Source organism: Colletotrichum higginsianum, chromosome 4 (assembly GCF_001672515.1).
Source record: "Colletotrichum higginsianum IMI 349063 chromosome 4, whole genome shotgun sequence".
NCBI classification, from domain to species: domain Eukaryota; kingdom Fungi; phylum Ascomycota; class Sordariomycetes; order Glomerellales; family Glomerellaceae; genus Colletotrichum; species Colletotrichum higginsianum.
The window spans coordinates 2,591,870-2,610,958 of record NC_030957.1 but is presented as its reverse complement, the minus strand read 5'-3'; the positions used below and the strand labels follow the sequence as shown (position 1 = coordinate 2,610,958).

The window sequence follows — 19,089 nt, the reverse complement described above, 5'->3', positions numbered from 1 at the left end:
GTGGGCCACTTCGACGTCAAAACTCCACGTGCGGCTCTGGCAGGTCATATATGTATCACAAAGACATGGAGTCAACTTCGGTAGTTTGCAATAAGCATCGAAACAACGTCTCGTGCTTCACAAAGATGACTGCACAGAAGAACCATGTTTCTAATCATTAGTTTGCTATAATGGTCTACCCCAATAATCACGTCTGCTCCATGGCGCCGAAAATTTCACATTGTGATCCTTTCAATAAACCGGACCATTTCGCTCTGCGCCAGCGCCTCCCTTTCGGGATCGCACAACTGATCAACGCTCAGGGCCCGGTCAATCTCCTCCTTGGTCGGGACATCCCGACGCTCGTAGTTGACGGGCCCGTCCTCGATGGAGTGCGGGACGAACGCCGAGACGTTCGTGGTGATTGGCGTCGCGGCCTCCCGGATGCCCATGCCCGCGGGCTCCCCGTCCACCATCCAGATCCCGAGCACGGGGTAGTGGGACCGGCCTCCCGGGTCCTTGAACTCGGGCGGCAGCGCCAGCTCCTGGACCACGTGGCCTTCTTTCCCGTAGCTCTCGTCGGCCGAGTCCTGTATCACCCTGCCGTCCTCCTCGAGGGTGATGCCGCCGCCCTCGCGGGAGAAGATGGGCTTCCGCGCATATTTCGTGAGCGACGCCGGGACGTCGTCGCCCTCGAAATATGTCGGGAGGAGCCACCTTGACCGCTCGTCATCCTTGAAGAGGGACCAGAGGACGGCGAAGAGCGCCTTGTTGCTCCAGAGCATCTTGTACGGCGCCTCGATCCAGATGGTGCCGTCGCTGCTGTCCATGTCAGTGAAACACGCTTTTCCGGGTGCGTCCTCCACCATGAACTCCCATGGGTAGAGCTTAAAGACAACGTCAAGGTGGTTGCCTTTGGTGTCGTAGAAGCGACCGTCTTCCAGGGATATGCCAATCTCTCCCATGGAGATGGCTCTGGTCTCCCACCCTGCAATTTGGCAGGTCTCCATCAGGACCATGGCGTTCATGGCGTCCTCTCCGGTGGAGTCCGAGTCGCAGGTCGCGAAGTAGACTGTGGACTTGTGGCCGAGCTTCTCGTCGATAAGCGTCAGGTTACGCTTCCAGGCCTCAACCAGACTTTCGTTGATGCTGTTGAATTGGTCGTTTCCACAACCCGTCTGCTCAAGCCACAACCATTGTATACAGGCACTCTCGAGCAGCGATGTCGGCGTGTCTGCGTTAAACTCGTAGAACTTTGGCGTGCGCAAACGCGGATCGGGATGCTGGAGCCCTCCAAAGCAGACATCAAACCGTCCGTAGACGCTTCCCCAGGCCGGTTCGCGGTTCCAGGATTCTATAATCTGCTTGAACGCGAATGCAGGAATTGCCATCTTTTCCATGACGTCTGGGCGGTCGACGAGATAGTCAGCCGTCTCGCAGCACATGTCGAACACGTCCTTGGCGGCTCTCTCGAGGAGTTCAATCTCTTCAAGGGTGAAAGAGTAATACCGGTTGTCTGGCCAGTAGGTTTCTGATCCATGGGGTCCGACGGCGTCAGCATAGACAAGGCCTTGACTTTGTACAAGGCGTAAGGCGTCCGGCCTCTTCTTCACAGGAACTCGTCGCATTGTGATTTGCCCGTGTATCTGACTGCAGGAATTCACTACTTGGAAGAAGAGCGAAATGGGTTATGGAGGAGGAGGAGGAGGAGACGGCATCGCCATTTTCTCGCATGTAATGTACTCCGAACGACATCGGACTCTGGCTGGTTTTTATTTTTTTTCAATGTCCGGCATTGACAACGAAACAGCCCCCCCCCCCCTGCTGAGGCCAAGATAGCCTTACAACACGCAAGGGTGTACTCTGCACTGGATACTGTTCCATCTCCTCTCTTGAAGGCGGATGCTTGTTTGTTCGCAAACTCTCTGTAAATGGACCCGTTGCAGATGTTTTGACGCAGTGTTGGGGAGAGCAGAGCCACTAGTACTCAAGGTAGCCGATTAGGGGCAATGATTGTTTGCGTAACTTTCGGGTTCTCCGTGTCTATTTTGAACGAACGGGGGGTCTGAGTTATCTACCGGCAATTTCTTGCCGCGAACACGGGGAGACACACGCACAGCCGAACGGGCCTCTCACCTGTCCGGCAGCAGTTGCGCTTCATCCACGCCAAGCGCGACTTGTGTTGGTGATTATGTCGTGATTGATTATGAATGTATGTGACTGCAAAGGCGAAGCCCTAAGAAGGCATGAGATCCAGGCCTAACCCTGCGCTTCCACAGCAGCGTCACAAATCGTAACCCTGAGCTCTTGAATGATCCTTCGCACAAACAGCCTCTCTCACACTTTTTCTTCTTGGGTATTTAACCGCCAACACTCGAATAGCCGCGGCCGAAATAACCGATCACAACGACCCCCGTTCCTCCACCATGTGAACTGCCGATTCCGGGGTCATCAACGTCACAGTACCAGACGTCGTCCCTCAAATCCAAGCTTCCGGTGCTTGGGGAAGTGGTAGCACTCCGCGGTGGCGGCGGATCCTCTGCGTTCTGGCGCATGGTCACGTCGGAGGCGTCGTACATGTCGATTTCCGGCTCGACTCGCGTGTTCGGAGCCATGTCCGCGACGTCTTTGTTGAACACGAAGAACTGGCCCGGGGTCTCGACGCCCTGGCAGCTCTCGTCCGGGACGACGGTGCGGCTGCTGTCGGCGCAAAAGACCTTGGCTTCGGAGGCGCGCGCGAGATAGAGCGCCGCGGCGGCTTGCAACCCTGGCAGGGTGGCGTGTTTTCTTCTCATAGCGGCGACGGGCGATCCGATGCAGTCTGAAGGGTACAATCGGCGTGATGGAGTTAAGTTTGCGGCTAACAATGAGTAAATACCGATTTCAAGAGAGGGATAAGGATGGGCAAAATGTAATGCTATGATGAATCCCGGGGGCACAGACGAGAATATCTTTATACTTCATGGCGGGTTGCGGAATGACCGTCAGAGTTCCAAGTGCGTAGCCGCGATGCCGTTACCCGTAGCGATGTTGCGATGAATAATGCAAGGAGACAAACGCTTTGGTAGAGGGTGCTGTAAATTTCGCCAAAAAAAACCCTCCATACCCAGATCGACAAAACGCACTCTACAGTGGAGGCGATACTTGGCCATCTTATTGCAGTAGTGTGTGTGTTGTGTTGCTAAAACCTATGGGGAAATGAAGAAAAAAGAGGCGAATCCTTGGTGTTAATGTTCTTGTTAGTTGCTTTCGGGGGAACTCTTTCCAATGTGAATCATCATTCTCGGCCTGATTTGTAAACGTGGTAGCAAACTTACTGATTTGCTCTATAAAGGTTTCCACTGCGCAATCCTGGTGTTCATCCGTCCGCACGTTCTGTTTTTCTTCTTCTCTTGGTCCCCCCCGTTCTCTTTCCAGCCTTGTCATTGGAATCAAGAAAAGCAAAACACCCACGGTCAGTATCGAGATATACCCCCCTCCCCCCAATCTTCTTCGCCGACCATTACCATACCACCTTGCTGACAACATGCCCAGATGCGTCTGTCCGCGATACACGTCTTGGCGACGTCTCTCGCCGGCGCCTGCGGCCAAGCTTTCATACCCTGTGTCGAGGCGACTCCCAGCGGCAACGCAGTCTTTGGGTTCAACTACGTTAATGCTTGCAACAAGTGGGCGTGGATCGGGAAGAATGTCGGCGTCGACGTCAGTATCCAGGCGGATTGCTCTCTGAGACAGAACTGGCCCAACTATCAGGCCGTCTCGTACGTGTGCATTCAGCGCTCCCCGGACCCGTCTGCAGAGGGGGCTGTCCCGAATAAGTGTTACTGGGCTCCTGATAGCTCCACCATCTACGGAGCATGCCAGCTCCCGGAGTCCCATTGCCCAAACATTGTCAATGTTGAGGGCTGGCCCAGGATGTCGCCTTCAGGAGCTGGTCGGTCGATTTAAGAAATAATTGAACGGTATCGGCTGTCCCGCTCCCTTGGATCATGTCCAGTAAGTGTTCTCAGACTAAAAAAAGATTGTCAATGTTTAACGTAGGCATCTTTGTATTGTCTTTGGAGTTGATTTGTTTTTGGCGGGTTGATGTTACCTTCTCGTGGTGGTTGGTTGTAACTAAAAAGTGAAACAGTTTGGCCTGAATGAAGGCATAGATGGTCCTTGGCGGCGGTCTCTTCAGACTGTTCAGAAGGGTTCCAATCTCTACAATGTTTAAAACCTCTATACTCAAGGCTCTTTCTATGCTACAATAGCATACACCCCTTTTGTTCAAGCTGCCTCCCGTAAGTTGAGCATGATACTAGTATGTTTATTTCTGGCGTCGGTTTGGATACAGGGCTGACTTGAGGAACTAGGGGCAGCTGCGTTGCAGCACCGCATACTTGGAAAACACACCCTGTTACCCAGCCAACATCGGAGAACCACCAAGCCCTTCCAAGAAAAACAGACGTCATCATCTACAAGGGGCAGTAAGCGAACTCAAAAGCCGAGTGGTTAGAGTCTTGAACATCCACGCTCTCGATTGAACCGACTGGCAGAGTGATGATGTTAAGAGTATGATATGTAGACGGGATTTATATTTATTAATTACACCGCCTATCACTTGCTGAATACGCGCTACCTTCGAATACAAACTTCCACATTTCTTCCAATGTAGGAATGGATATCTCTTTGCTATGGGTTCTGTTTGCACCCTTGCTTGCTGTTTTTCCCCCCCCGGTTCACGACCGTCAGGTTTCTTGTTCCCTCAAGAAAGAAAGAAAAAAAAGTGATTCATCGTTCCATTGCATTAATCATGTCCCGATCCTGGTGTCGTTTCTTCTTCTTTTCGATGGCCTGATAAAGCATGGCCCTTTTTTCCCCCTTCCCATATCAAATCTGGAGAGCGCCAAACGTGGCGGCCGACAACAGGAGCGCACCGACGGTCAGGCCGAGGGTGCTCACGCCGGCCGGGGCGTGCAGCCCACCCGCGGCGGCGTTGGGCGAGGAGGTCGACGAGGCGCCGCTCCCCGTGCCGCTCGCCGTGTTGTCGCCGCCGTCCTTGTCGTCACCGCCGCCGCCGCCCGAGGCGACGACGCTCGCCTGGGCGGACGCGGGTGGCTGGTCCGGGTTCCCCGTCGCCGTGGCGCTGGCGTTGACGTTGCCGTTGTCGCGGCAGAAGACGTCGGTGTAGCCGGCGCCCTGCTCGAAGAGGCAGTCCTGGAGGTCCTTGATGGACTGGCCGAGGGCGAGGCAGTAGAGGCCGCAGTTGTCGTAGTAGGCGACGACGTCGGCGTCGCGGCAGCAGGCCGACATGATGTCGGTGTGGTTGCCGCCGTAGGGCATCGCGCAGACGCGGTCCTGGACGGGCGTGTCGTAGAGCCGGGAGCCACATGCCGTCGTCGAGGGGGCGGCGGCGGCGGATGTGCCGGTTGCTGTGAGGGCGGTGGAAGTCATATCTGCAGCTGGGGGAAGGGATAGGTGGATATCGGGGTGTAATGAAGTGGTACTATAGGATATAGATTGTAGGTTGTGAATTGGTACGGTGGCGGTGGTGGTGATGGTGATTGTGATGTTTGGTGATTGTGAGAAGAGGATACACGAGGGGGGGTGAGAGGGGAACGATGGGCAACGGGGAGACAGATGGGTGATATTTGTTTCCCGATCCCCAACGACTTTCTTTTCTTTTCCTCCTTCACAGCAGCACAGGGGGGGTTTTCTCGTATGACTATGCCCAGCACCCAGCTACCCCATTGTTTCCGGCCGGTCAAACACGAGCAACGCTTCCTGATTCCTGATGGCTCCAGTCTGACGTGTGAAAACAAACCAAAGCTCCAAGCCACTGCTCCTCCGCCTTCCAACTCCCTCCCCGGCACTGCCCAGCCTGCAAGCTGCAAGCCACGGCAAGCCTAAAAAAACTTGCAGCTCCTCCTCCTCCCGCGGGCAGCGATCCTATTAATACCGGCGGCGTTGATTGGGGGACTGCCGGGACCTATAGCGTCGCAGCCGAGATTCTTTCTTCCCCGCCGTAATGGCGCGGCGGGCCAAGGTGGGTGGGTGGGTAGAGGAGCGTTGTGGGGGAGATGGTGTGTGTATGTTTGTACCGGTTTCTCGACGTTTCAGTGGGGAACATCACAAGATGAGACAAGAAAGAAAAGAACTCCGGCTTCTACTCACTCTCTCCCCTTTCTGGTCTAGCCGCACACAGTAGTGTGAGGCATCCCAACGTAAGTAAGGGGGGGGGAAGGGTTCAGCTGGGGCTGGGCTGATGTTCTGGTCCAGCCACGGCTGCTGCCCGGCAACCGGCAAACCACAGGGCTTGGTTTTGTTGGTTCAGTTACACTAGTCCAATCGTCGAGCTGAGGGTGCTGTGCCACCTCAAAAGGGTCATCATGTCAGACGTTGTTCATCCCACCGGTGCCGTTCATGAGGCAGCCCGTTCGCCGAGTCGGTGGCCGGCGGGATGACCCACTTGACCGGGGCCAAAACACAACATTCACAAGCAGCAATGACTTCTATTCCGAAAGACATGTCATTGCTCAAATCATGTTTGATTGCATTGTCCGACTTCAGGCGATATCTCATGCCTTGCCCGCCGTGTTCCCCAAAACTGTAAGCTATCCACCCCAGTGCTGACAGCACCCCAGCATCAATCATGATAAGTCATACATCGTGGTAAAGTCGTGCTAGCATCAAAACTCCTTTGCCAAACATTACGCCTTTTCGGCCACATAGTCGCCGTTGTATCCATCTGCTTCATTGCCATACCCGACACCATCAAACTTTGCGACCGCTCGTCGTCCTATGATGCTGCTCCGCTTCACGCTGCGGCTGGTCGTGTCTCCTTTTGGCATGCCGTAATTCATGAGCCCATCTTCCGGGTTACTGGGGCCCGATCCCATCATCGGGGCACCTACCGTGCCGCCGTTGGGGTTACCAGCGTTGCCTGGTCTTACATGCCCATTGTTGTCAGACGCCCCAGAGTCCCTTGCTCCCAGGCTGCTGCCATATCCACCATCAGGGCTTGCCTTGGGCAGAGCATCCAGAATGCTCTTGATGAGAGACGCCACATCGATTTGCGGCTGTGGTGGCGGGTTGGGGGCAGGCTGGGAGATTCCTACGGGAGCCGAAGATGGCTGGCTCTGGGGTGGTGCCTGAGGAGGAGATGCCGGAGGAGATACCGGAGGAGATGCCGGAGGAGGTGCCAGAGTCGCTGGAGGAGCAGGAGTTCCGGGCGGAGGCCCGGCAGGAGCCCCGATAGATGGACCGGCCGGAAGAGGTGACGGCGATCCTGAACCGTCAGAGCCGTTTCCAGCACCATTGCCAGCATCGTCGTCCAACGACACGCTCAGGGCTTGGCCGCTGGCGCTGTAGACAGTCACGGCCCAGTCGCCACCGCAAATGTCCGTGGAGCGTCCGTCGCAGACCTCGTTGCACTGTTCTTCGGGGATGCGTACGGCAAGCTGGAACGCATTGCCGCACCAGCACTCTTTGCCATACTCGGTACCCGCAAGCCTGAACCCCTTCGAGGCGCAATGTGCGATGCACTTCTCATTCGACATGCTACCCGCAAAGTAGTTGGAAGGATCGCAATCAAGAGTCCGAATGGGAGAATCCTTGAAACAGCCCAGATGCGCCCAGCCAAAGACCTCGGCGGCAGCCTTGGGCGCAGTCTTGGCTGGTGATCCACCACCAGGCCCGGCATTCGGGTCTCCCGACCCTGAGCCTCCGTGGCCGCCGGGTGTTGGTGAGCCATTGCCAGAGCCATTGCCCGAGCCCAAGCCGTCATTGGGGTTTGTGGTGGTAGGCTTTGCGGGAGAGGATCCGTATCCATCAGGATTGCTGGCAGGGCCACCATTGCCTGGGCTGTTGGGTGCTCCGTTACCACTGCTGTTGCCATTGCCGTTTCCATTTCCATTTCCATTGACAGAGCCAGCAGATTTCGTGGGCTGGCCGTTCTTGTCTGTTGTGCAAGGTGTCGTCGATACGGCATTCCCAGAGCCAGCGTTGTCGGCACCACCGTTCCCAGGAGCGCCGCCGTTGTTGCCAGCACCATTGCCGCCCGACCCGTTGCCGGAGCCGGTCCCTGCTCCGGAGCCATCGTTGGCATCTGTGGGAGAGCCGCTGTTTGAACCATTGCCAGAGCCAGAGCCAGAGCCAGCTCCAACTGTGGGCTGGCCAGCACCTGGTGTCGTACAAGGCGTTGATGCGGCATTTCCAGAGTTTCCATCTCCGTTGCCGGTGTCGTTCCCATTATCATTGCCGTTACCTGAGCCGTCGCCATTGTCAGACCCGCCGTCTGAGCCATTACCAGATCCCCCGCCACCGCTGTCGTCTCCACCACTGCCAGCTCCAGTGGGCTGAGGAACGACAAAGGCTGTGACGGTAGTGATGACGACGACTGGCAGGTTGTTCGCGCCTGCAGGTACCATGCCGCTGCCATCAGGAGCGCAGTACCAGCCGCCTTTGCAGTGATAGCAAGGCCAGCCCATGCCACAAGGGGCCGGCTGCATTGGGGTTTCCTGAGGGGGGCAGAACCAACCGTTGAGACACTCCGAGCACGAGTAGCCTCGGCCTGGACACGGGCAAGAACCCGACGGGGTTTTAACTGGAGACGCAGGACATGCTGGGCATTGAACGACAGCAGGGCAGTCCGAGATGGGAATGACTGGCGTGCCTGGCGGGACACTGTTGCCAGAGGAAGAGCCCGGCCCGTCGTCGACTCCGAAGATGGATCCGGCAGATTGAGTCGGAGAAGGGCCTTGACCATTTCCACCACTCGGAGAAGATGCTCCCGGATTCGAGAGGGGAGTCCCGGCAGCGATGGTCAAAGTTTTCCGAGGACTGGTTGCCGGTGCCGACGGTGTGAGAACAGTAGTACCTCCGTTTGGCTGACTGGGTGCTTGAGTGGAAGCAACAGGCGAAGGGATAGCTGGCAACACTCATTAGCTTGGAGAAGACTCGGCGAAGGGCCGCAACACACCTGGAGCAGGACTCGATGGAGCATTCGGAGTCTGTGCGGATGGCTGAGGCTGGGGTGCCGCGTTGGTGTTTTGGGGTTGGCCATTGCTGCCCTGGCTTCCAGCCCCGGGTCGAGTCGACGGTGAGTTAACAGAAGAGACGGTATTAGCACTGACGGTACGAGATGTAGCAGCAGACGAGAGCTGTGGAGTCCCAGCTGGCGTGTTTCCCGGCGTGATGAAGGGGGTGACTTGAGAAGATACAAGGAGGCTGGCCGTGCCACTGCTGCCACCCGGGAGCTGCAGTGAAGGTACGGGTTCCCTGGTAGACACAGGAGAGCCGGCTGAGTTGACCGGCGAGGACAGCTGTGAAGTAGCGGCCAGGGAGGAGACAGACGACACGGCGGTCTGAGGAGCTGCAGGAGAAACGCCAGTTGGGCAGGCTGTGAGCACAAAGGCGGGAGTCCCGTTGGCGATTCTGACCATGGTACAGGAAACAGCACCAGCCGCGTCCAAGGGGGTAGTCGCCTGGCTGTCAACATCTCCGACGGCAGAAGCTGGGGGAGCAGGCTGATTGATAACAATGGCCAGCGAGCTGAGGATGCTGGGCACGGCACCAGTCAAGTCTTCAGGCAACTGGGGTGCGTTGAGGCCACTGGTATCGACCGGAAGGACCGAGGAAAGGGGCAGTAATACCGAGACTGGTCCCAGGACTTCGTTCAAGTTTGTGACAACCGGGTTGATAGGGAGGTTGGGAATAACGGTGGGCAAGATGGAGGGCAGGTTTGCTGGGAGAGCTGTGATGAGGCCAATGGCTGATGGTAAGCCACTGACAATGGTGGGAATGTTGTTGATGATAGACATTGCAGGCAACTGTGATGGCATGTTGATGACAGGAGCGCCGTTGCCGACGACCGCCGTGACCTGCGAGACGGGGAGTACACCACCCGCAGGCGATGTGAGTGGGTTGAGCACGCCAGTGATGCCAGAGAGCGGGACAAGGGAACCAGCGTTGCCGCCAGCGCCAAGAACGATGCTGACGAGGCTCTGAACCGCGGGTACTAGTCCACCATTGGCCGGAGGCTGTCCCCCTTGAGCGTTTGGCACAGCGTTTGGCACAGCAGACGGAAGACCAGAGAGACCCCCAGGCTGGAGCAGTGAGGGCACAGCGTTGACGACGGATGGTAAGACGTTGCCGAGTGGGACGACAGATGCCACAGGGGCAGCGACACCTCCAACCGCTGCTGTCAGGGGTGCAACAATAGTGGGAAGAATCTGGCCGATGACGCCGAGGGGACCTTGGGGTTGATTGTTGCCAACAACAGTAACCGCCGCAGGCAGAGGCGTCGTTATGGCAGGTTGTGCAGGTTGAACTGACGAAGCCGACTGGCCACCGCCGAAAATGCCCCAGGGAAGACCCCAGGGAGCGCCTTGAAGCTGTCTGGCTTCGATGTTGGCGTCCCTCCTGGCCAGGTTACCCGCGTCGCTCTCATCTTGGATCCGCGGCAATGCTTGGGAGACGGCGAATGCCGTAAAGAGGGTCAGTACAATGAGGCATATGCCGATTACCGTCTGGCTCCGCCTTGAAGAGGGTCCCAAAAGACTCGGGAGCCGCATCGTGAAGAATGGTTGCTGGAGAGGCAGCACGAGAATAGAATGAGTGGAATGACTTGATGCGTTTCGTAGAGAACTGCCAGAGAGGAAATGAAGGTTCCAAAAGGGTGGGTTCCAAGAAAACGAGCCAAAATTGAAGCGAAAGTGGGATGTCGATGGTGACGAGGGTGAGGTGTGTGTGTGGAAGAAGGGAAAAGGTCGAGGAATTGATGGGAGGGGGGAAGATATTAGGCAGAGATATGCTTCTTGACGCCGGGTCCGATGGCACTGCTGCCGCCTGAAAAGACAACTTGAAGACGGAAGGCGATGACGATGACGAGAGTCGTGTTGGAGGTAACTTCCGTGAGTGTTTGCGTTGGTGTAAGTCGGGAGGGCAAGATGCAGTTGGTCTCTTTCTCAGCTCATCGCCGTCCATGCCAGGAAAGCGACGTGATGTCCCTCGGAGCAAGAAACAGGCTCATCTCTCCCTGTCGTTGTCTTTAAACTCAGGGGAAGAAGGTACCCTTGTAACGCCCGTGTCCTGAGGGTATCGCGAGTGACGGCCTGGTGCCTTCATGTTCGTGCAAGATGGAGGATGATTTCAGTTTCCTAACGAGATCCTGGGAAGGCGAGAAACCCAGTCTTTGACGACGAATGTAACTGACTGGTCGACCGACTGACTGACCGACTTGGTAGAAGCTGCCTTAGGAGCCTCTTCGTGCTGCTGCTAGAAATGTGACTGTCATTGCCTGTACGCTGTGCCACGAAGGCAAGGGGGTGAATGACGAGATTCGTGAAGACGTTGCCAAATGATTCTGTGACATCGTGGATCTTTCCCTAACTTAATTTCAATGTGTCAATAGGTATCTTGCAAAAGTCTATACCTCCTGGTCGTCATAATCGAGGCCCTGCCGGTTCCAGCAGGCCTCCTACCGTCATGTCGTGGTACCGGGCGGGCTCTACCCTCCCGTCGGACTCCCCTCAGATCCCCAGTCTGTCTCACTGTCGAATCGCCTGGTCTGCCCCTCGCGAGACATTTCCAGCTGCTTCCCTCCCGTCTATGCCTTGTCCTCGTCCTTGCCCCAGCGCTGCGTCTCGTCGCCACCCGTCCACTCCTTCTCGACGTAGCCGAGCTGGCTCTTGACCTTGTTGACAGTCTCCTTGTCGCCCGTGTTCTTGCCGATGTTGTCGCTGCATCCTCCGTTAGCGCGGTCCCCAGACCTCAGAAAAGACATGACTCACCTGATCTTGATCGCCGGCCGTCCGTTGGCGGAGCTCAGCTTGATGACAATGTTCAGCGGCACCGACTTGGTGCCCGTCTTGAGGTGCGTGAAGTCGTTGGTCAGGAAGGTGCCCACGCCAAAGGTCGGCGTGAAGCCGGCCTCCTCGGAGATGGCCTTGTACTCGAGACACCGCTCGATGTTGAGCGAGTCGGAAAACACCATGGTCTTCTTGTCTTTGATGCCCTGGCTGTCGTAGTACTGGCGCAGCATCTTGACGTAGTCGGCCGGGTCGCCAGAATCCTGGCGCACGCCTTGGAACAGCTCGGCGTAGGTCAACGGCCTGCTGCCGTCGGGGGTCTTGAAGCTGGTGTCGTTGCCGTCGCCGTCGACGGGCCGCACGGGCTGGCTGAAGGCGCGCAGGAACTCCTGGGTACCAAAGGTGTCGGTCAGCGCGATGCCGAGCTTGCCGCCGAAGCAGCCGACCCAGTAGCGCAGGGCCAGCTCGGTGGCGGCCTTGTAGTCGTCGTGGATGGCGGCGATGCCCATGAACCACTCGTGGGCGACGGTGCCGACGGGGGGGATGCCGAAGCGCATGGCGAGGTGGACATTGCTGGTGCCGGTCAGCTTGCCCTTGAGGCCCTGCTTCTCGGCCTCCTTGCTGGCCTTGACGAGGCCGCGGAAGACGAGGGCTTGGGTGTGGTAGTCGCGGCGGCGGCGGGTGCCGAACTCGGAAAAGGTACAGCCGGCGTCGAGCAGGCGCATGCCCTTGGCGAAGGCCTGGTCCTCCTGGCCGTCGTAGGTCCAGTCGGTGTCCATGAAGCGGAAGTAGGCCTCGGAGGTCAGGGCGAGCAGAGGGATCTCGTAGAGGATGGTGTCGAGCCAGGCGCCCTTGATCTCGACGTGCAGCTCGCCAATGTCCGAGTCGGATTCGGCGCCGGTGTCGGCGCCGACGGGGTGGAAGGTCGCGACGGCCTGCTCGCGCGGGCGCAGGCGGAAGTCCTTGAGGAAGCGGACGTAGTCATCGGTCAGGTAATCGCAATGGGTCTTGAGGAAGCGAAACTCCTCGTCCGAGAGGGAGATGTTGCCGAGCTCTGTTGGGCGCGGGGTGAGTCAGTTTCGCGACGCGTGCGATGGCGGGGTTGGAGGGGTTGGAGGGGTTGGAATTGGAAGCGTCGCAACAGTAGCAGCAGCAGCAGCAGCGGCGGCAGTAGGAGTGTCTCCCTCACTTTGGATCTGGTCCTGCAGCCAGTTGAAGGCGGCCCTCGACAGTTTCTTCTCGGGGGTGCGGTTCGTGAAGGCGTAAGTGACTTGTACGTCCTTGAAGTACTTGAAGACGGCGCATTGCATCGTCAGCTTGTAGAGGTCGGTGTCCAAGAAGGAGATGACGCCCTCGGGGAAGGGCGACGAGCTGTTGAAGTCCATGGTCGGCGACTTGGATGGGTTGATTGTGTAATACGACGCGGGTGGGCGGAGAGAGTGATGGTGGGATTGTTGCAGAGTTGAAGGCGAAAAGAGTCTGCAGAGGTTGGCATGCGCCTGTGGTACGAGGGCGCAATCGTGACAAAAGCGAGGGGTGGTGGGTGGTGGGTGGTGGATGGTGGAGGGGTTGAAGAGTCGGAGGAGGGAGGATGACGAATCGCTGTTAAAACCTGGAACTGTATCTGTAAGCCTAGGTGGTTTACGTAGGTACCTAAGTGAGTACCATAAAAAGTACTAAGTAGCTCTGCTGGTTTGGCTGATTTGGGTTCAGTAAAGATGGGCCGGTTGATAGAGTAAGACAATTGCTGATGGAGGGGAGGGCGGATGGATCGTGGCAGGGATCAGTTGCCGCCAGTTACAACGCAATGGGTTGGTTTAGCTGTCGCAGCTAGGCAGACAGCTAAGAAGGGACTGTACTATCTGTACAGTTACAGGGCAAGTTGTTGTTTGCTGTGCTTTTCTTCGTTTTTCTCTCTTGTTATCCTTCTCTCATCCTTGTCTCTATGCCTGTCTGTCTCTTCCCTATTGTCCTTTTTTTAGCTCTTCAGCCCATCTCTCTATTTCCTCCCTCTCTCACTCATAGTATTTATTGCATTCTTTCTATCCCTGCTTGTGTCTGTCAACTACAGGTAAGCAAAGTGAGAATTAAATATAATAGATAGGTACTCTTTCTATGCTGATAATAAGCAAAGAGAACGGCTATGCAAAACCAAACGGACAGTTCTTGGCGAAAACCATTCACCAAAAGCCAGCGCGCATTTCAGCACATTGTCCGCTGAAGAAGGGTCCATCCACCAGCGGCAGCCAATGACGCTCCGGTGACGCCTAGGGGCTCTCTCGCTAGTTACGTCAGCATTCATGACATAAGCAGCCTCGACACCCACGGCCTTGGCGCCTCTGGCTCGTCCTCTTAGATGCCTTCCCGCCGGCGGGGTGGAGGGGCACATGTGCGCACAGACCACACCTTAATATTTTTCCATCCTGTCCCCCGACCGCCGACAAAACTTTTTGGGCGGCCGCGAATTTATTTTCTGCCAGAACCGCTGCGCGCAGAGAAGAGACGAGACAAGACACACACACGCAAACCTCGTCGGCCCTCCCTCCACTACATTCTCCCGACCATCGCCGACCGACGGTCTCCTTCTCTCGATCTATCCACCTCCTTATACTCTGGAAGGCAGACCTTGACTCCTCGCCCAGCAATCGACCGGAACGAAGCAACCGCATCCATCGCCCGCGGCCTCGAGGCCATCACAAACCAACCCGCCATGGATCTCCATCGCTGCCGCTTCGTTCCCTACCCGCCCTCCGCCATCAACGCCCTTGCCTTCTCCCACCCCTCCGCCCGCTCCAAGAACCAGGCTGCCCTCTCGCGCCTCGCTGTCGGCCGCGCCAATGGAGATATTGAGATCTGGAACCCGCTCGCCGGCGCCTGGCATCAGGAGACCGTCCTCCGCTCCGGCGCGGACCGCTCCGTCGACGGCCTCGTCTGGGTGAACGACCCTGACGACGACGATACCACCGCCGCCCTCCCCGGCCGCTCTCGCCTCTTCAGCATCGGCTACACCTCCGCCGTCACCGAGTGGGATCTCTCCACCGCCCGGCCCCTCCGCCACGCCAGCGGCCAGCACGGCGACATCTGGTGCCTCGCCGCTCAACCTCCCGCCTCCCCCCAGGACCCTGTCACCCGTCTCGTCGCCGGCACCATCGACGGCATGCTCGCCCTCTACTCCCTCGAGGACAACGACCTCCGCTTCCAGCGCCTGCTCGTCAAGTCCCCGACCAAGAAGGCTCAGATGGTCAGCATCGCCTTCCAGTCCCGCCACGTCGTCGTCGTCGGCTGCTCCGACTCCACCCTGCGCGCCTACGACATGCGCAACGGCTCCATGCTGCGCAAGATGGCCCTCGGTGCCGACCTCGCCGGCGGCGCCCGCGACATTATCGTCTGGAGCGTCAAGGTCCTGCCCTCGGGCGACATCGTCTCCGCCGACTCCACCGGCCAGGTCTGCATCTGGGACGGTAAGACCTACACCCAGATGCAGCGCATCCAGAGCCATCGTCAGGACGTTCTCAGCCTCGCCATCAGCGCCGACGGCTCCGCCATCCTCAGCGGCGGCATGGACCGCCGCACCGTCCTCTACAAGAAGACCTCGGGCTCCGGCGCCCGTTGGGGCAAGGTCTGGAGCAGGAAATACCACGACCACGACGTCAAGGCCATGGCCTCCTTCGAGAGCCGCAAGATGAGTGTCGTCGTTTCAGGAGGTGAGCACAGAAAACCAAAATTCTTCTCTCTGATTCCTTCCGTTCGTGACATACAAGCTAACGAAACACCCAAACAAAAAAAGGTCCCGACGCCTCCCCCGTCGTCCTTCCCCTCAAGGAGCTCGGCCGCGAGAATCACAGGACACTCTCCAGCCTGCCCCAGTCGCCGCCCCTCGCCAGTGCTCCGTCCGCGCGGATGGTCGTCGGCTGGTGGGACCGCGAGATCCATATCTGGAAGCTGCAGAGCGCCTTCGACGGCCTCTACGGCGGCAACGCCGCCGACGTCGACACCAACCTAGAGAAGAACCGCAAGCTCCTCAAGACCATCCTCGTCAAGGGCGAGTCCAACATCACCTCGGCCGCCATCACCCGCGACGGCTCCCTCCTCGTTGCCGCCACCGGGACCGACGTCAAGGCCTTTCACCTGCGCCACCAGAACCCGACCAAGCCCTCGGACATGAAGCTCGCCCCCGTCGCCGTCCCCAAGCCCCTCGCGGGCGCCGGCGCCAGCAAGATCGTCCTCTCCCCCGATGGCACCTGGCTCGCTGCCATCCAGGACGGCTCCAGGGTCCTCGTTGCCAACATCACCCGCGAAGGCGGCAGCGGCAACAGCGACGACGCTCTCGTCATCCAGAAGCCCCGCGTCATCAACCGCCTGCGCCGCAACATCCCCAAGCGCCAGGCCCTCGCCGGCCTCGGCAACTACGAGAGGAGCATCACCCAGCTCGCCTTCTCCCCGGACGGCCGCATGCTCGCCTCCGCCGACCTGGCTGGCTACATCGACACCTGGGTCTTGCAGGACGGCGCCGCGGAGGACACGACCACCGCCGACGCCGCGTCGACCTCTGACAGCGACGAGTCGGACGACGAGGACAGCGTCAACAACACAGCCGCCGCCACGGGAGAGCGCTGGGTCCGTAACCCTCGCGCGTCCCTCATGCCCAAGCTCCCGGCGCCGCCCGTCGTCCTCTCCTTCTCGGACGAGACCGCCACCGCCCCCGCCGACGGCGCGACGACGGCGACGACGACGACAGAGTACACCCTCGTCGCCGTCACAACGTCATGGCACATCCTCGCCTTCCACCCCGTCGCCGGCTCCCTCACCCCCTGGTCCCGCCGCAACCCCGTCTCGCGGCTGCCCGCCACCATCCGCGACACCCGCGACCTCGCCAAGGGCCTGCTCTGGCAAGGGCCGCGCGTCTGGATCTACGGCGTCTCCTTCCTCTTCATGCTCGACCTCTCCCAGGACCTCGCCGCCCCGAACGGCACCGCCGCCGCCGACCCGGAGACCGCCCTCGTCCAGCAGCACCTCCAGCACCAGGCCGGCACGAAGCGCAAGCGCAGAGGCCCCGAGAGCGGCGCCGGCGCGCGCATGGCCATCGGCGCCGTCGTCCCGCAGAAGGTCGACCGCTTCGTCGGCTCCAAGGCCTCCAAGGAGTGGCAGGACGACATCGAGAAGCAGAAGCTTGCTGCTGCCGCCGGCGGTGATGAGGACGCTATGGACGTCGACGCCTCCGACGATGACGATGACAATGACGACGGCAGCGAGAGCGAGGGCGGCGAGCTCGCGGCCCTACGCAACCGCAACCAGGAGACCCAGACCGAGGAGGGCGCCGAGGGCAAGACGCGGTGGTGGTACACCTACAAGTACCGTCCCATCCTGGGCATAGTACCCCTCTCCTCCGGCGATGCCGCCGCCACCGACAGCACCAACACGACGCCCTCGCTCGAGGCCGTCCTCGTCGAGAGGCCCATCTGGGAGGTGGACCTTCCCGAGAGGTACTTTGTCGGCAACGAATGGGAGAAATAGACGGGGCCATCCTCCCTCAACGGGGAGACGGTGAAAAGAGAGGGCAGAGTGACGCATGATGATGGGCCGGAGGGCCCGTTGGAAGCAGAGCTGCTGGCCGGCAGGTGGTCAGGCAGTTCGTGGAGAGATCCCCCCGCCCTTCTCGTCTCCTGATACTATATTCGGCTAGTTCACGCCGCCACCACCCGAGTTCTTCTCGATGCCGCCACCCGTTCTCGTTGTCACCAAGAGGGGGTGGGGGGGGTAAAGGATGAAAGGACCGTGGTTGGAGGCATGGACATGAAGGAACCAATGTACAACTTTTCATCATTTCTTTTCATTTTGCACACGACAACTACGGATTCCCATCCCTGTGCCGGTGAGAGGCTACGACAGCCGGAAGTAACCACACGTCGAACATTCCCCCACGGTCATCGTTATATCGGGGAAGGGGAAGCGGATGAGACGGAGGAGGAATACCACTGGGAGAGAGTGGTTGCGTATGTGTCAGACAAGGCAGCGGAAAAGAGCCGGAGAATCTACACTAGGTTGATATACGACAAAAGAGGCCGCGTGTTGCCCGTGTCTTGGCGAAGATGTCCAGTTTTTCTCTCATGTTCAGTACAGGGCGGCGGCGGTATAGAAAAAGTTGGAATTTCATCATTTTTATATCTTTCCGTTCTGTGTGGAGTTTCAAACATGTGCCGGACAGACAACCTCGTCCCCTTTTCGAGAAGATGACGGGACGGGGAAGGGTCGAGAAGAAAGCAAAGCAGTAGAAGAACTGGCGGTAGTAACAACACCCCATACCGGCGCCCGTCCCGAGCTGAATACGTGACGTGATATGGTGTTGTTCCTCCTCCTCCCAGGATCTTCCTCCTGCTTTTCATATGAGAGCGAGCGGTTTTGGGGCCCGGTTGAGCCCGGCGGGCTCTATGTCCAGACAACCGAAACATCGCAGCCGTCGATCGACAAGACGAGGAGGAAGAAAGAGACTCGTATCTGTAGGCATGCCCTCGAGCGAGCGAGCGGCACACAACGGTGATGACTCGTCTCTTGTGTCGTCCCGTCACGTCACGTCACATCAACATCGATGCGCGCCCCATGGTATCGACAGACATCGGTCGGCTCATTCAGAAACAACCCCATCCCTCCTGCCCCCTCCTTTGTTTATATTTTCTCGTTCTCGGTCAGCCGCGCGTCTCTGCCGAACTTACACTAGCACACAGCCTCGAGTATAGGCCTGAGGCGTGCTCTAGCTTGTGGGCTGCTACATCGTATGGCATGTGGCCCGTTTTGACTCCAAGCCTCATGTTGCGCAGGGTTGGGCCAAACAGCTCAGACCTTGTCAAAAACGTTGACTGGCTGGAAGTTAAGCCCCGAGTACGCGAACAAACAATTTGGCTCCACGTATACATTCTGTACGATGTATGACTTGGAGGTAAAGCTTTTGCCTGTAACCACAGTACCTGCAGGCATGCATGGATTGCAATGGAATAGAGTGTCTAGGGGAAAGCATAGCTGCCGACGTTGACGTTCTGCTCAAATGCCCGCCTCACTCGGTCCGTCTACGCCCATGAACCCTCTCCGTGGTCCACGAATCCCGGATTCCCATGCTCCATGTCCACCACCCATCGACACTGCACAGCACGAGGCGTGAGTTGCTCCAGTACAGCAGGTACGTAGCCTCCGTACGCATCTCGACAGGTCGCCGCCCAACACCGGACGAGCTTACCAGTTTAAGCTTCAACGTCGCGCCGTATGACACACCGTGGTACCTTGTCAACCTCCCTGCCGACTCCATCCCTATTCAACATGACTCCCC

The 19,089-nt window shown here is 58.3% G+C and overlaps 7 protein-coding genes across 7 annotated transcripts; 2 read left to right on the top strand and 5 right to left on the bottom strand.

The window, feature by feature from the left end:
• Positions 1 to 215: 215 nt before the first annotated feature.
• On the bottom strand, positions 216 to 1,607 carry CH63R_06096 (glutathionylspermidine synthase; the record flags this gene model as incomplete). Its single annotated transcript, XM_018301071.1, has 1 exon — positions 216 to 1,607. The coding sequence occupies one exon, from the start codon at positions 1,605 to 1,607 to the stop codon at positions 216 to 218; it is 1,392 nt and encodes a 463-aa protein (XP_018158921.1).
• A 732-nt stretch (positions 1,608 to 2,339) lies between these two features.
• On the bottom strand, positions 2,340 to 2,774 carry CH63R_06095 (EC41 protein; the record flags this gene model as incomplete). The annotated part of the gene is made up of 1 exon (XM_018301070.1): positions 2,340 to 2,774. One exon carries the CDS (start codon positions 2,772 to 2,774, stop codon positions 2,340 to 2,342), a length of 435 nt encoding a protein of 144 aa, XP_018158920.1.
• Positions 2,775 to 3,513: 739 nt separating this feature from the next.
• CH63R_06094 (uncharacterized protein) lies at positions 3,514 to 3,927 on the top strand (the record flags this gene model as incomplete). Its single annotated transcript, XM_018301069.1, has 1 exon — positions 3,514 to 3,927. The coding sequence occupies one exon, from the start codon at positions 3,514 to 3,516 to the stop codon at positions 3,925 to 3,927; it is 414 nt and encodes a 137-aa protein (XP_018158919.1).
• Positions 3,928 to 4,851: 924 nt separating this feature from the next.
• CH63R_06093 (uncharacterized protein) lies at positions 4,852 to 5,415 on the bottom strand (the record flags this gene model as incomplete). The annotated part of the gene is made up of 1 exon (XM_018301068.1): positions 4,852 to 5,415. One exon carries the CDS (start codon positions 5,413 to 5,415, stop codon positions 4,852 to 4,854), a length of 564 nt encoding a protein of 187 aa, XP_018158918.1.
• A 1,256-nt stretch (positions 5,416 to 6,671) lies between these two features.
• On the bottom strand, positions 6,672 to 10,535 carry CH63R_06092 (WSC domain-containing protein; the record flags this gene model as incomplete). The annotated part of the gene is made up of 2 exons (XM_018301067.1): positions 6,672 to 8,890; positions 8,942 to 10,535. The coding sequence occupies 2 exons, from the start codon at positions 10,533 to 10,535 to the stop codon at positions 6,672 to 6,674; spliced, it is 3,813 nt and encodes a 1,270-aa protein (XP_018158917.1).
• Positions 10,536 to 11,569: 1,034 nt separating this feature from the next.
• On the bottom strand, positions 11,570 to 13,156 carry CH63R_06091 (Nicotinate phosphoribosyltransferase; the record flags this gene model as incomplete). Its single annotated transcript, XM_018301066.1, has 3 exons — positions 11,570 to 11,702; positions 11,754 to 12,825; positions 12,961 to 13,156. 3 exons carry the CDS (start codon positions 13,154 to 13,156, stop codon positions 11,570 to 11,572), a joined length of 1,401 nt encoding a protein of 466 aa, XP_018158916.1.
• A 1,325-nt stretch (positions 13,157 to 14,481) lies between these two features.
• On the top strand, positions 14,482 to 17,285 carry CH63R_06090 (U3 small nucleolar RNA-associated protein; the record flags this gene model as incomplete). The annotated part of the gene is made up of 2 exons (XM_018301065.1): positions 14,482 to 15,475; positions 15,559 to 17,285. 2 exons carry the CDS (start codon positions 14,482 to 14,484, stop codon positions 17,283 to 17,285), a joined length of 2,721 nt encoding a protein of 906 aa, XP_018158915.1.
• Positions 17,286 to 19,089: the final 1,804 nt, after the last annotated feature.